General features: G+C 46.5%; 2 protein-coding genes across 3 annotated transcripts in view; one reads left to right on the top strand and one right to left on the bottom strand.

The window, feature by feature from the left end:
• Window positions 1-2,090, bottom strand: part of P2rx3 (purinergic receptor P2X 3) — a 35,043-nt gene extending 32,953 nt beyond the window's left edge. Inside the window, exon 1 of the mRNA XM_028763073.1 lies at window positions 1,972-2,090. Coding sequence (XP_028618906.1) covers window positions 1,972-2,090 — 119 coding nt within the window. The remainder of the gene's footprint in view (window positions 1-1,971) is intronic.
• A 1,873-nt stretch (window positions 2,091-3,963) lies between these two features.
• On the top strand, window positions 3,964-13,878 carry Ssrp1 (structure specific recognition protein 1). 2 transcript variants are annotated; one of them, XM_028763004.1, is made up of 17 exons: window positions 3,964-4,163; window positions 4,643-4,818; window positions 5,269-5,454; window positions 6,288-6,393; window positions 6,668-6,858; window positions 6,962-7,192; window positions 7,324-7,427; window positions 7,506-7,634; window positions 7,882-8,103; window positions 8,766-8,838; window positions 9,226-9,364; window positions 9,488-9,533; window positions 10,807-10,936; window positions 11,874-12,044; window positions 12,172-12,260; window positions 12,966-13,152; window positions 13,377-13,878. In XM_028763004.1, the coding sequence occupies exons 2-17, from the start codon at window positions 4,765-4,767 to the stop codon at window positions 13,446-13,448; spliced, it is 2,130 nt and encodes a 709-aa protein (XP_028618837.1). In that variant the 5' UTR covers window positions 3,964-4,163; window positions 4,643-4,764; the 3' UTR covers window positions 13,449-13,878. The 2 variants fall into 2 exon arrangements, with proteins under 2 accessions (XP_028618837.1, XP_028618839.1); XM_028763006.1 differs by lacking the exon at window positions 3,964-4,163 and adding an exon at window positions 4,286-4,368.
• The last annotated feature ends 512 nt before the right edge of the window (window positions 13,879-14,390 follow it).

The following is a 14,390-nucleotide window of genomic DNA, read 5'->3' as shown; positions in this document are numbered from 1 at the left end:
AATAATGCCTGACATGACGAGATGCTTGATGCACTTTTGCTAAATTAATCACAATGGATTCATGGAGTCACATGGTGTTTGGGCTCCTATAAACAGAGATGGGCTTGGGCCAGGGGGCTGTGCTGTTGAGTGTGCTGATGTAACTGCAAAGCGCTGTTCCACAGGGAGCTGTCAGGATGGGAGATGGATGGGGTTGCATATCAAGAGCCTCTCTCATGTTCCCTTGAGCAGACTGGACTCAAACCCCCAGCACTGGAGGATTCAATCTGATTCTGATGAGGGCCAGCCAAGAGCAGTGCAGGGCTAAGGGGGCTAGTCCAGGAGACGGCTGTCTCTGTCTTCCATCAATGTCCTGCCTGGAGCCAGGAAATCGAGGGCAGGTTAGGAATGTGCTGAAAAAGCTTTTGCTTTCATTTGGACCAATATACCATCCTGTGGTTACCAACGTTCAAACATTGAATATATGTGAGCATAGAAGGCTCAAGAATCAACCGGGGCTGTAGCTCAGTTGGCACAGTGCTTACCTAATAAGCAAAAAGCCCTGGGTTCAACCAGCCATAAAATGGATGTGGTGGCCCACACCTGCAATTCCAGCACTAGGAGCATTAAGAATTCAAGGTCACCTTCATTTGTGTAGTAAGTTCATAGCCTTGGAAAGATAAGACTGTCTCTAAAAACAAAAAATTAACCAAACTAACTAGCCAACCAAAAAGAAACCAGTTTTGAGCCAAATTTGGAGAAAGGGACGTGGAACATCTAAACATCTCTCACAAAACTTCAACATAGGAAAATAGTTTCAAGGTTATTTAATCCCACTCCATAGCTTGAATTCCTTCTGATGTCCCCACAGTGTTCTACCAAAGCCTACAGGCTTTCATCAAACCCATGGAGCAAAACTCACTTTGAAAAAACCCACATCTGCCCAACTATCCACACACATCCAACCTCGCCACACCACTCCCACCTTTCAGCTCCAGCCACATACGCACAGGATATACTCTTTGATTTGCCTGAATTAACTCATGACCTACTCAGTGGCTGTTTCATAAACAGACTCATTGTCTCAAGGAACAGCAAGCGACCACAGACCCACAAGCCAGGAAAGAAAACCCTTGAGGTTTTTGCCTGCATTTCCTGGTGCCAGCCAGTGTGTAGAAATGACCGCAAGAAGGACAGACCTGTGCCTTCCTCCCAGTCATTGTTTGCCAAAGTCCCTTTGTATGTGTGCACGAGGGTGGTGTTGGGATCTTGCTGGTCCTTGAGCAACCCCTAGCATGAGTCTTATGACAGAGTGAGGTGAGAACTTATGCTTTTTAACAATGGGTATCATTTCTGCATTCTTGGGGAAGCTCCCCACACTAAGTCAGAAAAGGTATTTTTCTCTTTGGTAGCTCTTTCCTTGAGTGTATCTGTGCCTCTGATTAGCTTGGGGGAATGGGGGCAGTTCTCTCTTACCTTTTAACCTTTCACCATCTAGCCCCATGACAGGAAAAAATCCCTGCATCTAAATTAAACCCAGCACTCTACTTTCCTCCCTAGCTGGTTCTTCTTCTACACATCAGCCCATCTCCCTGGTTTCCATGCCTCCTTCCTGTGCTCCCTTATCTTTCTAAGACTCTATAGATTCAATGGAGGGGAATGGGAAAATGCAGGGAGGGGTCTGCCTTAGTTTTTGTTTTTTGGGTCTGGGAAGATGGACCATATGGGTCCTTTCCTGACCACGGAATAAACCCATATTGGCTCATGTTTCTAGAATCGTCCTCCAATCCTGGAAGAATTTCTGGGTAAAATAATGCACCTGAGGGTGGGTCTGCATGGGAGTGGCAGAGGCCAATCCTAAGGATATAGCTCCCACAAGTCAAAGTGTTTCCCAGAGAAGAAGGTCTAGAAGCTGCAGAGCAGTCTTTGGAGAGGGAGGAAAGGACATCAGGTAGCCCTTCTGTCCCGAGATTTGAAGGACCATAGACTCACCCCACAAAGTAGGAGATAATCAGCAGCTGGACGGCTCGGTTGATGATCCCAATGGTCCAGCTCTTCACTACCACCGACTTGGTAGTCTCGTAGGTGAAGAAGTCTGATATACAGTTCATACTGAGAAAGTGCTCGCAGCCACTCAGAAGGGCTGTGGATGCAGCCCAAGGAAAGAAAGGACCTCAGGACTGGGAGACAAAGATCAAGAACTGGAGGGGGCTGTTTAATGGGGCTTGAGGAAAAGAGCCAATTCCTGTAAGCCAGGCAACTGTAGTCCAGTCCTAGTCTCTCGTCTTTACACTCTGGAAGCCAACCGTCCAAGGCCAGGGCGGCAGACCACCTTTTTATTCGTTTCCACTCCACTCCCCTGTGATGTCACAGCAGGGGTGGGGTCTCCAATCCTGGGCTCCAGATTGCCTGAGATGCAGCTGGCTAGGGCCCTCTGGGACTTATGTTTCATCTGCACTCTGTCTACTGTTTCTATTCTGTTCTCTTATGCTGCATCTCTATCCCAGCTCACCAGCTGCTTCGTATTCTCCAAAGCCCCTTGTAACTGCCCATTCTTGAGTTAGCTTATCTGCCTGAGCCAAGAACTCCAATTTGAGTGTCTGCCGATTTTTATCTAATAGCACAAATAGGGAGAAAGGGTTCTCGACAGTTCTGTGTCTCCTGGGAGGAAGAGTCACGCATTTCTTACCATCTCCTCCTCTCTGCCCTCCAGAATCTCATTATGTTGTCTAGTTGGTCTCAAACTTGTTATGTTGCTGTGTTTCAAATTCACGATCCTCCTGCCTCAGTCTCTGAGTGTTGTGATTACAGGCTTGTAATACTTCAAAGTGGAAAGTCGCTTATTTCTAACTCTAGTTGGTAGCAGTAGTTGAAACTCTTCTAGTTGTACAGAAATTACTGAACTCTCTCTCTTTTAAAACTGAAGCTATTTAAATCTTTTGTTAGGGTATGTGCTCCTAAAAGGTTGGGCTATTTTAACTATCTTCAACAGTTTTGTCAAATCCTAGAAATGTGCTGCACTGACAATAGGTTTTCATTACATAATCTTAAGCCCAGTTTGACTTAGCTAAACAGTGCTTAAAGCCCCAAGTACTGAATGACAGGAATGCATTTTTATCTATATCATATCCCAGAATTGACTTAGCAAGTCAGTGCAGTGATTTTCGGGGAAACTCTTGGGTTTATCCTGTCTTTCTGTAGGACATATGTTAGCAATCACTCAGAGTGATTGCTACCTTGAACCCTCATGCTTACGATAAAAGGCTCATGTTAAGGAGTCTGAGTTCTAGGTTTCAGCTTTGATGCCAATGTACTTGACACCCGGGGCAGATCTTTTGTTGCCTCATTTTTCTCATCTGTAAAATGAGGAAGGGCGAGAGAAACTCAACCATCTCTTTTAGACCTGGCTTCAGATTTTGCAAGATGCACTCTGGTGCTATGTGAGGCCATCCGGTCTTCTGCCAACTCAGGCTGATGTGATTTCAAGTAAGTTCTAGCTCAAAGGTAAATCTGACACCACCACTTGAACTTAATGCAGCCATCTGCTAGGCTCTTCTCGAGAACCCACAAATTAGGGATATGGATAGGATGGTGTTGGGGGTGGAAGGTGAACTCATTTCAGAAAGGATCTCATCTTCTTGCCAGGATACACCCGCACTGCCTTTGCAGCTAGTGGGGGTGTCATTTCTGGCCACGGCTCTGTATTTTTCTTGTTCAACAGACTCCTTCCCAGATTATTTTACAGGAGGGAGGGACATGCATGATTCCAACAAACATACAAACCTGAAAGCCTAATAAAACCGCATAATTTCTCTTCGGAATCTAGTCTTTGAAGAGCAGTCTGTAACTTTCTAAAGAGCGTTCCCGTTTTCTAGTAAAAAATTCAGCCGCGTGAGATTCCACAGCGAGACCTTCGCTCTAGCGTATGGGGGTGGCGGGTGGGAGTGGGAGGTGGTGGCGTACCGACACTCTAGGCGACAGCCTCGTTGGTCGGCCCGGATGATGCCTTTCTAGCCAGGTTATCCTCTCTATGGTTTGTGCGCGACTTCCGGTGGCGGGACGCGGGACCGCGCACGCGGGAAAAGGTTCCCCGGCATCCCCTTCCCCGTATCCCTCCCCCCTCCCCCGCGTCCCCCTGCGCCCACCGCCCTCACTGTGTCGTCGCGAGGCTGCAGCTCGAAGAGGTGGGTGGTCGCGATCCCCGGGCCCCGGGTGTGCATGGGCCCCGCTCCCCCGCGAGACGACCGGGATGGATCGATCCGCGTTCAAATTCGCGGGCAATGGGCGAATCCATTTTAAAAGAAGGGGGAGAAACGTAGATTCATGGGGGCCTCGGGGTGGTGGGATCGCTGCGATCAGGAAGGACACTAGCCTCTGAGAGGAGTTGAGGTGCGCTCTCTGAGCAGGTCTCAGGTTCCGCCGATTGTTGCCGTGCCTGTCGGTGGAACGTACCGAAAGGGTGTCGGGTTGGGGTGTAAGCGCCACTATAGGCCTAGTTCTGCATCTAGGGTCCTGGGCCTTGGCCTCAGGAGCGCTGCAGAGCCGGGTCCGTAAGATCCCCAGGCAGTAGAGAACTTGAGAGACATTCCAGGCACAGCTATTCATGGGTGATCGGTGTAAGGTGGCGTCGTTTCTTACTTATCAGTCTCCTTCCCGAATTCAGATTCCCACCCTGCTGGACAAATTCACACCTAACCAGGAATTGGGGCCCAGCATCCAGAGAAGGGTTCGTGTTCTCTGGTGCAGCCTAGGGCTGTGTGCTCAGGCCACCACGGGCAGGTGAACATGGCAGAGACATTGGAGTTCAACGACATCTTCCAGGAGGTGAAAGGGTCCATGGTGAGAATGGCTTGGGCTTTTAATACAGGCAGAGAGGGGAAAGAGTTTGTGTCTATTAACAAAAAGCTTAACTCTGACTACACTTTTGGAAACAATGTATCAAAGTATCCGCCAAACGAAAACATCAGCAAAGCCTCAAGAGTTACATGATGTCGAGTTTAAAGAGATTGCATGTGTAGTTCTATCCTAAATCCTTGTGTTAAAAACAAACAAACAAACACACAAACAAACAACCAGGAAACTGGGGCCCTTACAGGGTTTCTGATGCCAGAGTCAAGCTTTCAGTCTAGGCTTAATGTCTCTTGTGTCTTTTGACTTGATTCCAACACAACCTGTTGCTTTTTCTATTGAAAATTTGGCCATCCTGCATCACCATATGGATGAGAGGTTGAAAGGACCCACTACACACTGTGTCCTGTTCTGATTTTGGGTCTGTATTTGGGTCTGCAGAATGATGGGAGGCTTCGATTGAGCCGCCAGGGTATCATCTTTAAGAACAGCAAGACCGGCAAAGTGGACAATATCCAGGCTGGGGAGTTGACGGAAGGCATCTGGCGACGGGTAGCATTAGGCCATGGACTTAAGCTGCTCACAAAGAATGGGCATGTCTACAAGTATGATGGCTTCCGTGAATCGGTGAGCAATCTCGTTCTGTGACCCTCTTTGTAACTGCCTTGTCTTGTTTCTTTTTAATCTTTTAGAGACAGTTGGTGTTCCACTGATAATCACATCACTGCTCATTTGGGTTCCTCGAAGCTTGGTGCTTCCCTCATCTTGGTGCTCTAAGATATTGCTTTTTCCATTTTGAGCTGCTTTTAAGTTACTTGGTTTTAATATTCACTTTCATCAAAAGACCGCCTACACAGAGTTTAGAAACTCAGTAAGGTGATACACATATCTGGGGATTTAAGTTTCTTTACTATTCTTAGCCAGAGGCCCAGAAAGAAAAGGTATTTGTTGTTGGTATTGTTAAAAAATTTTTTTCATTCATTAAAAATTATTTATTTTATGTGTATGAGGCTTTGCTAGCATGTATGCCTGTGTACCATGTGCATGCCTGGTGCTCACAAAGCTCAGAGGAGGGTATTGGATCAACTGGAACTAGAGTTACAGACAGTTGTGAACCACTGTGGTGCTGAGAATGACTCCAAGGTCTTCCCACAAGAAAAGTACTCTTATCTGCTGGGTCATCAGGTCTCTAGCACTTAAAAGGTTTTAGGCATAAAGGTTAGGAGAAGGAAAGAGGCTTGGAAGAAGGAGATTCCTGAGAGTAGGGCTGAGGACATCTAGGTTCTATCAACAGTCTCCAGCAACAAAGTAAAATTGTTTTTAAACAGTTTCAGAGTTGGTATACTCAGCTGAGGTTTCTGAGGAGGGTACATTGGTGAACTGAGTTAGAGAATCTCAGGACCTTTGTATTAAGGCACAGAGGTTTAACTGGAACTGCATTTTTTCCATTTGATTTACAGGAGTTTGAGAAACTCTCTGACTTCTTCAAAACTCACTATCGCCTTGAGCTAATGGAGAAGGATCTGTGTGTGAAGGGCTGGAACTGGGGGACAGTGAAGTTTGGTGGTGAGTGAAAAAAATTGATGTTTGGGGAGAAGGTGGGGTAAAGAAGGCCCTCAGACGGTACCTTTCTTTACTCTTTCCTTGGTTCCAATTTCTAATTTCAGTTTGTGTGTTTAGCATGGATTTATCCAGCATGTATCAGGCACTGTGCCTGGTTTTGGTACAGTGTGAACAAAGTTCCTCCAGTCCTCTGTCCTTGAGGACCTCAGGGCTGGTGGGAATGCTTCTGCAGACTCTCAGGGAGGAGTTTGCGATTTGACAAGCTCTTTCCTCACAGGACAGCTGCTTTCTTTTGACATTGGTGATCAACCAGTCTTTGAGATACCTCTAAGTAATGTGTCCCAGTGTACAACAGGCAAGAATGAGGTGACCCTGGAATTCCACCAGAATGATGATGCTGAAGTATCTCTCATGGAGGTGCGCTTCTATGTCCCTCCAACACAGGAAGATGGTGTGGACCCTGTGGAGGTGAGACTTCTTCATGTTGGGCTGGTGGATGTTGCTGAATAGCCTTTGGCTGGCTGGCCTGGGAGTAGAGGCCCACTGTTTGAATACCCGTATGTGTTCACAGGCCTTTGCCCAGAATGTTCTGTCAAAGGCAGATGTGATCCAGGCCACTGGAGATGCCATCTGCATCTTCCGGGAGCTGCAGTGTTTGACTCCTCGAGGTCGTTATGATATCCGGATCTACCCTACCTTTCTACACCTGCACGGCAAGACCTTTGACTACAAGATCCCCTATACTACAGTTCTCCGTCTCTTCCTGCTACCCCACAAGGATCAGAGACAGATGTTCTTTGTGGTGAGTAAAACCCCCATGGGGTGCCTGGTTTTTGCCCAACTCCTTAGTAGATAAAGGTTACTGATGCCTAGAGGTCCGTATTGTTTAGTCACCTGGGGTTCAACACAGCCTTGTCCACTTGTCCTTATCAGATCAGCCTGGATCCCCCCATCAAGCAGGGCCAAACTCGTTACCACTTCCTTATCCTCCTCTTCTCCAAGGATGAGGACATCTCCTTGACTCTCAACATGAACGAGTGAGTGTGTTACTGGACTTCCTCCTTGCCATTATTTAAGCAGGAGGCAGGCCTGCCATTGGACTTCTTTGTTCGTAGGGAAGAAGTAGAAAAGCGCTTTGAGGGGCGACTCACCAAGAACATGTCTGGATCTCTCTATGAGATGGTCAGCCGGGTCATGAAAGCACTTGTAAACCGTAAAATCACAGTCCCAGGCAACTTCCAAGGGTAAGAATATGGGCTGAGGTGAGGTCCTGACCTGCTGAGGACAGGGATGAGGTAGGAAATGTTGCCTTAGTAAGGAAATCTTTCCTGGGATGAGTACGCTCTAGGAGAAGCCTGAGTGCACTTGTGGTGATGGTCAACACTTCTGTCTAAACACCTTAGTGGGAGTGACTTCTGAGAGTCGGCATTAGATGTGCCCTTGGGCTCTGCTGTGGCTGGTGCTGACAAGGCTCCCTGCACCCTCCATCAGGCACTCGGGGGCCCAGTGTATCACCTGCTCCTATAAGGCCAGCTCAGGACTCCTGTACCCACTGGAGCGGGGCTTCATCTACGTGCACAAGCCACCAGTGCACATCCGCTTCGATGAGATCTCTTTTGTCAACTTTGCCCGTGGTACCACAACTACTCGTTCCTTCGACTTTGAGATTGAGACCAAGCAAGGCACTCAGTACACCTTCAGCAGCATTGAGAGGTAAGAGCCTCCTCCTGTTCCCTCCTGGCTGTCATGATCCTAATCCCACATCTACTGGGAAGCTCTGCCTGGCCTGGGGTTCTATCTGACTGTTTTGAGTTGAATCTTTCATTCAGCTTCTCTGAGATCTGGTCCTTTAAGTACTCAGACTCTTGAAACATATCCATCACTTTTTTTCTGTCCTTAGAAAAATTATTTATTTATTTATTTAAATTTTTTTTAAAATTAATTAATTATATTATGAAAGCTGTGTGTGGTTCTAGCCCGTTCTCCATTTCCCCTAAGGTGAAAATATTATCTTCTTGGAATGAGCTCTGTGCCCAGGAACAAGGCAGCTAATGTTTATTGAGTACTCAGCTGTGGGCTAAACATTTTACAAAATCTCCGTGTTTAACCCTCATAACAATCCTGTGAAAGATGAAGTGCAGACTAGTAAAAAGATGAAACTGTCCCCTCCTACAATGCCCGGCTCTGTGCCTGTTTGGTGACTAGTTATACTTTCTGTCCCAGAACAATTCAGGGCTGTATCTAACCCATTGATGTCCTGTGTAGTGTAGTCGTGAGTTCTAGCCACACCCAGCCTGACTGTATCAGAACATCAGTTAGCCCTCCTGAGCTGGTGGTCCCAGCCATCTGTTAATGCTATTTGTCCCTCCTCACAGGGAGGAGTATGGAAAGCTGTTTGATTTTGTCAATGCAAAAAAGCTCAACATCAAGAACAGAGGACTGAAAGAGGTATCTGTGGGAAGGATGTGCCTCTCTCCTGTTCTTTCTGTAGAGGAGAAAGGAGCAGAGACTTGGTGGCTTCTTTTTCACTCTTTCTTCTCTTCTTACCCTTATAGAAAAAAGAGGTGCGTGTGGCTCCTTCCCCTTCCTGAGCAGGTTCTCTCTGCATGGCTTTAGATCAGTCTATGCAGCCTCTTAGGAGCCCCCGTGGGGCCAGGAAAGGGAGGGGCTTGGATTAACTCATCTAGTAGGCCCTGCATGTTGGCTTTGTGGACATTCCCGCTCACGTACTCCTAGGAGCTGCTGTTCTGATTTCACAGGCGTGGGGAAGTGCTTTGAGTGCTGAGAAGTGTTGGCTTGAACATGGTGGCTGACACTCATTTCTTCCCTTGCTAGGGCATTAACCCAGGTTATGATGATTATGCTGACTCTGATGAAGACCAGCATGATGCCTATTTGGAGAGGATGAAGGAGGAGGGCAAGATCCGGGAGGAGAATGCCAATGACAGCAGTGATGACTCAGGAGAAGAAACTGGTGGGCTAGCCTTTCTGCTGGGGGCTGGACAGTCAGGCTCTACCTTTGGTCTAGGCTGGTGTCTGGCTAAGTGGTGGGACTTCTACTGGAGTGGAAGTTGATGCCATCTGTTTTCTTTCTCAGATGAGTCCTTCAATCCTGGTGAAGAAGAAGAAGATGTGGCAGAGGAGTGAGTTTTGACTGGACCTCACAGGGATAAGATTATGGCCTATAAACTTAAGGGTTTCTGAATAGTTCTCATATCCCAGTGTTAGTTAGCCAGTGGTCCAAGATAGAAAAGCGAGCTCCAGTGAAGTGATACATGAATGCATTTGTGAAAGTGTCAAGGAATTTATTAGTGCACATCATGCTTTGAAACCAGAGAACTAGGAAGAAAATGGGGAATAAGCTAGTGCTTATGCATGCTAGGGGTTCTCACTTGCAAATGACAGCAGTACCCTTGTGCTTCTGACAGTTACTTGACACTTTGATTGTCCTTGTAAGAAAGTGGCTCTACAGGGTTGTGTTTTTTTGTTTTGTTTTTTAAGTTTATGTAACTGGAGAGTATAGGGATGTAGTTGACTTTAGGCACTACTGGATCTGGGTGCTCAGAAGTTGTAGGGAAACTATCTTTTGCTTCTGCTTTTATCCTTAGAAAGAATGGTCCATGCCCCCTCAGAATGCTAGGCAGGCTTAATGTGGATAGCTTAACACCCAGAAGCACCTACTGGTGAACAGCAAAGTGAATAGTGTGATCTCCAGTCAGCTGCCCCTTCCTGAACTTGAGATAATACATATGTACAGGACAGTTGGAATAAGTTCTCTCCCTGCAGAAAACTGAGACTGTTGATCCAGAAAGATTGGGTAGCAAAATCAAAACCAAATTGTGACTATCCTTCAGAAGCCCACTGATTTTGCTTAGAAAGCTTAATGCACAGATGCTTATGAAGTGCCTTGGAAACCTTTCAGCAGTGGGTGGGTGTCAGCAGCTGTTCAAAGATGTGTTTTATTGGACAGAACACTTAGACATAGAGACTGGCTTCAGTTGAAGCTGGTTCTCCTCACTTTTAGGGCTGTCTTTTTATCAGAAAAGATTGTAGTGTAAACTAAGGAGACGTCCACCTGGAATGGTGAAGTAGACTTGGTGTCTTGCAGGCCGTCAGGAGACAGTGTTGTATAGTACTGGAGGGTGGGAGTGGAGTAGAATCTGCCTTAGAGCAGAAGAGCCCACTGAAATATTAGCTTTTCACTGATTTATTCAACAAACAGCCTTTCGTGGTGGCTGCTCTGAGAAGGGATGTTGAAGCCATCTTAGTGATGGGCAGGAAGCTGGGGTGGCAGGTGGTGGTGGAAGCTGTCCTCGGGACTTACTCCCTTGGCTCTTTATGGGCAGATTCTAGATTCCTTTCCTTCTACCTCTGTATCCTGCCTTCCTCTCCTGAGTCTAAGCCTCACTCTGGCAGGTTTGACAGCAATGCCTCTGCCAGCTCCTCCAGCAATGAGGGTGACAGTGACCGAGAAGAGAAGAAACGGAAACAGCTCAAAAGGGCCAAGATGGCCAAGGATCGAAAGAGCCGCAAGAGGTCGTCAGAGGTATTGGGAGAGTGTGTGTGTGTGTCCATTTTCTATTTCTTTTTTCCTGTTCACTATCAGTAGATGCTGTTGATTGTGCTGCTTTTTGTAGGCTGGTTATAACCTTAGTAGGCATTTTCTGAGTTTTTCTTTTTGGTCCTGAGATACTTTGTTTCGTGAAGATATGGGGTAGGTTTGTTTGTTAATTTTTTACTTTTTTGCTCATTAGACTAATTTTAATTTTTTTTTGACAATTTTACACATATATTTAGTGTACTGTTATTTCCCTTCTTCCCCCTCCCTCAGCTTCATAATTGGTACCTATTTTACTTCTTTTCTGGTGAGTTTAGTAAGGATTGCTTGTGTAGTGGGTAAGCATGGGACGAGGGTTAGTTGTTGGAGCATAAGTAACTTACCAGTGGCTATACCACTGATGAAAATGATTCTCGTTCTCCTAGCAGCTGTTTACATGTAGCTCCTTCTGAGGAAGTGAGCCCTCATGGATGCCTTTCCCATCTCTGGTAGAGTATCAGTAGGCAAACACCCTCAGCTGTTGAGTGCTCGCAGTCACAGTGGCTATGCTGTAACCGGGGGCACTGTTTATAGTGTTCCTCCCCTTTCTCTGGCTCTTGCCTACTGCCTGCTCCCTTTTTTAGCTACGTTCTTTGGCCTTGGTGATACAGATGTTCTGTTTAGGACTGAGCCCTCAGTCGTTACTTAGTCTCAGCACATGGCCAGATGTGAGTCTCTGAATCTGAACTAGGAGATATCATGCCTCTACCCCAGGGGATCTCTTTGAGGAGAAAAAAGTTGTCACTTGTGGCTTAGGGCTATTGCCTCTGTAGCCCAAATCTGTTTAGTTCTTCCTGCGTCTCTTCCTTTCCCAAAGAGTTTCTTTGGGGAAGCTTGGGATAGTTGTGGGATGTGGATGGCTGGTGGCATTGGCTTTCTTATATAGGTGAAGAAAGGAAAAGATCCAAATGCGCCAAAGAGGCCTATGTCTGCATACATGTTGTGGCTTAATGCAAGCCGAGAGAAGATCAAGTCAGATCATCCTGGCATCAGTATCACAGATCTTTCCAAGAAGGCAGGTGAAATCTGGAAGGGAATGTCCAAAGAGAAGAAAGAGGTAAGTAGCAGTAGGAAGGAGGGGGAGCAAGAAGGGCTTTGTAGGGATGCAGGGTGTGCCACTCATGAACAACTGTAGATGCAGATTTGCTTGCATCAGTCTGAAGGAGTACTTGTCCTTGTGGCAGGAGTGGGACCGCAAGGCTGAAGATGCTAGGAGGGAATATGAGAAAGCCATGAAAGAGTATGAAGGAGGAAGAGGGGACTCGTCTAAAAGGTGAGTGTTGGGAACAAAACGGCTAGTAACTACTTAAAGCAGATTGTGTTTTCCAGGTCAGAATGGAGAATTATTGTACACGTTTTGACAGCAGTTTGAGTTGTGCTTCTTAAATCCCTGAATGCCATTGTCAAGAATGGGCGATGCATTTCAGGTTGGGGGATAAATATGGCCCATTTTCCTAGATCAGTATTATTTGAAATAACAGAATAGTTCAGAAAAAAGTATTTTTAGAAGCCTAATACAAAGTCCACATGAGTTTTATTTATTTATTTATTTATTTATTTATTTATTTATTGGTTTTTTCGAGACAGGGTTTCTCTGTGTAGTCCTGGCTGTCCTGGAACTCACAGACCAGGCTGGTCTCGAACTCAGAAATCCACCTGCCTCTGCCTCTCAAGTGCTGGGATTAAAGGCGTGAGCCACCACTGCCCGGCCCACATGAGCTTTTAAATAACACAAAAATGTCCAGTAAGTTTTGTATATCAGTTGCTTTAGGCTGTGACCCTGGTTCTTCCGAGTACTTATATATGATCCTGTCCTTTGATGCACTTTGGGCTGACAGCCGACATTATATTTGTCATGGTGAGAATAGTGTGGCCAGTACTGGGAAAAGTCCTCATTACAGCTAGGAGAAACGTGGCCTATGTAATAATACAGAGAGCCTAATGACCTGGCTTTTTTTTTTTCATGGTCCTAATCTAGGGACAAATCTAAGAAGAAAAAGAAAGTAAAAGCAAAGATGGAAAAAAAATCCACTCCCTCCCGGGGCTCATCATCCAAGCCTTCATCTAGGCAGTTGAGCGACAGCTTCAAGAGCAAAGAGTTTGTGTCCAGTGACGAGAGCTCTTCAGGGGAGAACAAGAGCAAAAAGAAGAGGAGGCGGAGCGAGGTGCGGCAGCAGTGTGGGGGGTTGAGAGGTGTACGTGTCTGGGAGTGGGTAAGGTCCAGTTGTGGTTGGTCTATGAGGAATGAGTTAGTGGGGACATGTGGACTCCTGAGGTTTTGGTGAGTACAGTAGTTGTAGGAAGAGCTAGGCATTAGGAACCCTTCACCACCTGACTGGGAAGGCAGCTAGCTGCTACTCATTTACCCTAAGCGATCTTTGGTTTTCAGGACTCTGAAGAAGAGGAACTAGCCAGTACCCCTCCAAGCTCAGAGGACTCTGCCTCAGGATCTGATGAGTAACAGAAGAGAGTTTGCCCTTGCCCTATCACGTCTCCAGGCTCCCTACTCATTTTGGTACCAGTCTCTCACATAGTCCTTGGATTCTGTGCCATCTGAGTAACTGCTCTTGGTGGCTTCCACTTCTCTAAGGCTTTGAGGGAAGCACCTAACCTCTGCTGCTTTGCAAGGGAGGCTCCTTGCAATCTGGAGAGAGACTGGGTAGGAGTGTGTTACTGTCTACTCGCAGTGCATTGAAGGATCCAAGTCCTCAGCCTATTTTCCTACTTTCCTGACTGTAGGGGTAAAGCTGCTTCCTGTCCTGTTCAAGTTGCTGCAGCAGGGGTCATGCGAAGTCAGGCCTGTAGCTCCTAATAGGGGCCTATTTCTACTTTTATTTTGTATTTCTGGTCTGTGAAAACAATTTAATAAAGGGAACTGACTTTGGAAACGATGTCCTAATGTCTCCTTTCCCACTTTGCATGTGGTGTTTACCTTTCCTGACTGGGCAGGGCCCTCCTGGCCATCTGGGAAGCAAGTCTCCAGGTACATCATGTCCTTCCCAGCTGAACAAGCGTTGGTTTTCACGTCTGTGGAACTGTGCCACCTGAGAGTCAAGAAATGTGTGCTGATCTGATTAGGAAGCCTCTCATAGCTCCACTCACGCCATTAGCCAATGGTGGGGGCAGTGTCGGCGGCAGCTCTGAGCTTTTTAAATCACCTTATGAGTCAAGGGTCTTACAAGGCTTGAGATAATAGAATGAGGATTGACTTTTAGTGTAGAGTGTGGAAACCTGAGTCGAGAGGATTGGGGAAATGAGTTGTCTATATTTGTGAAGTTAAGTATGAGAAGATTCTGGCAAGGGAGGGCTACAAAACTTTGTGTTTGGTAACTGAAAAAAAAAAATCATAAAGGAGACATAACAGGAGGGAAAAAAACTACCCCACTTGTCACAGTGGGGCTCA

The sequence above is a fragment of the Grammomys surdaster genome, unplaced genomic scaffold (genome assembly GCF_004785775.1).
Source record: "Grammomys surdaster isolate TR1022 unplaced genomic scaffold, NIH_TR_1.0 136, whole genome shotgun sequence".
NCBI lineage: Eukaryota > Metazoa > Chordata > Mammalia > Rodentia > Muridae > Grammomys > Grammomys surdaster.
The sequence above is the reverse complement of the archived record's forward strand: the minus strand, read 5'-3'. Positions and strand labels throughout refer to the sequence as shown.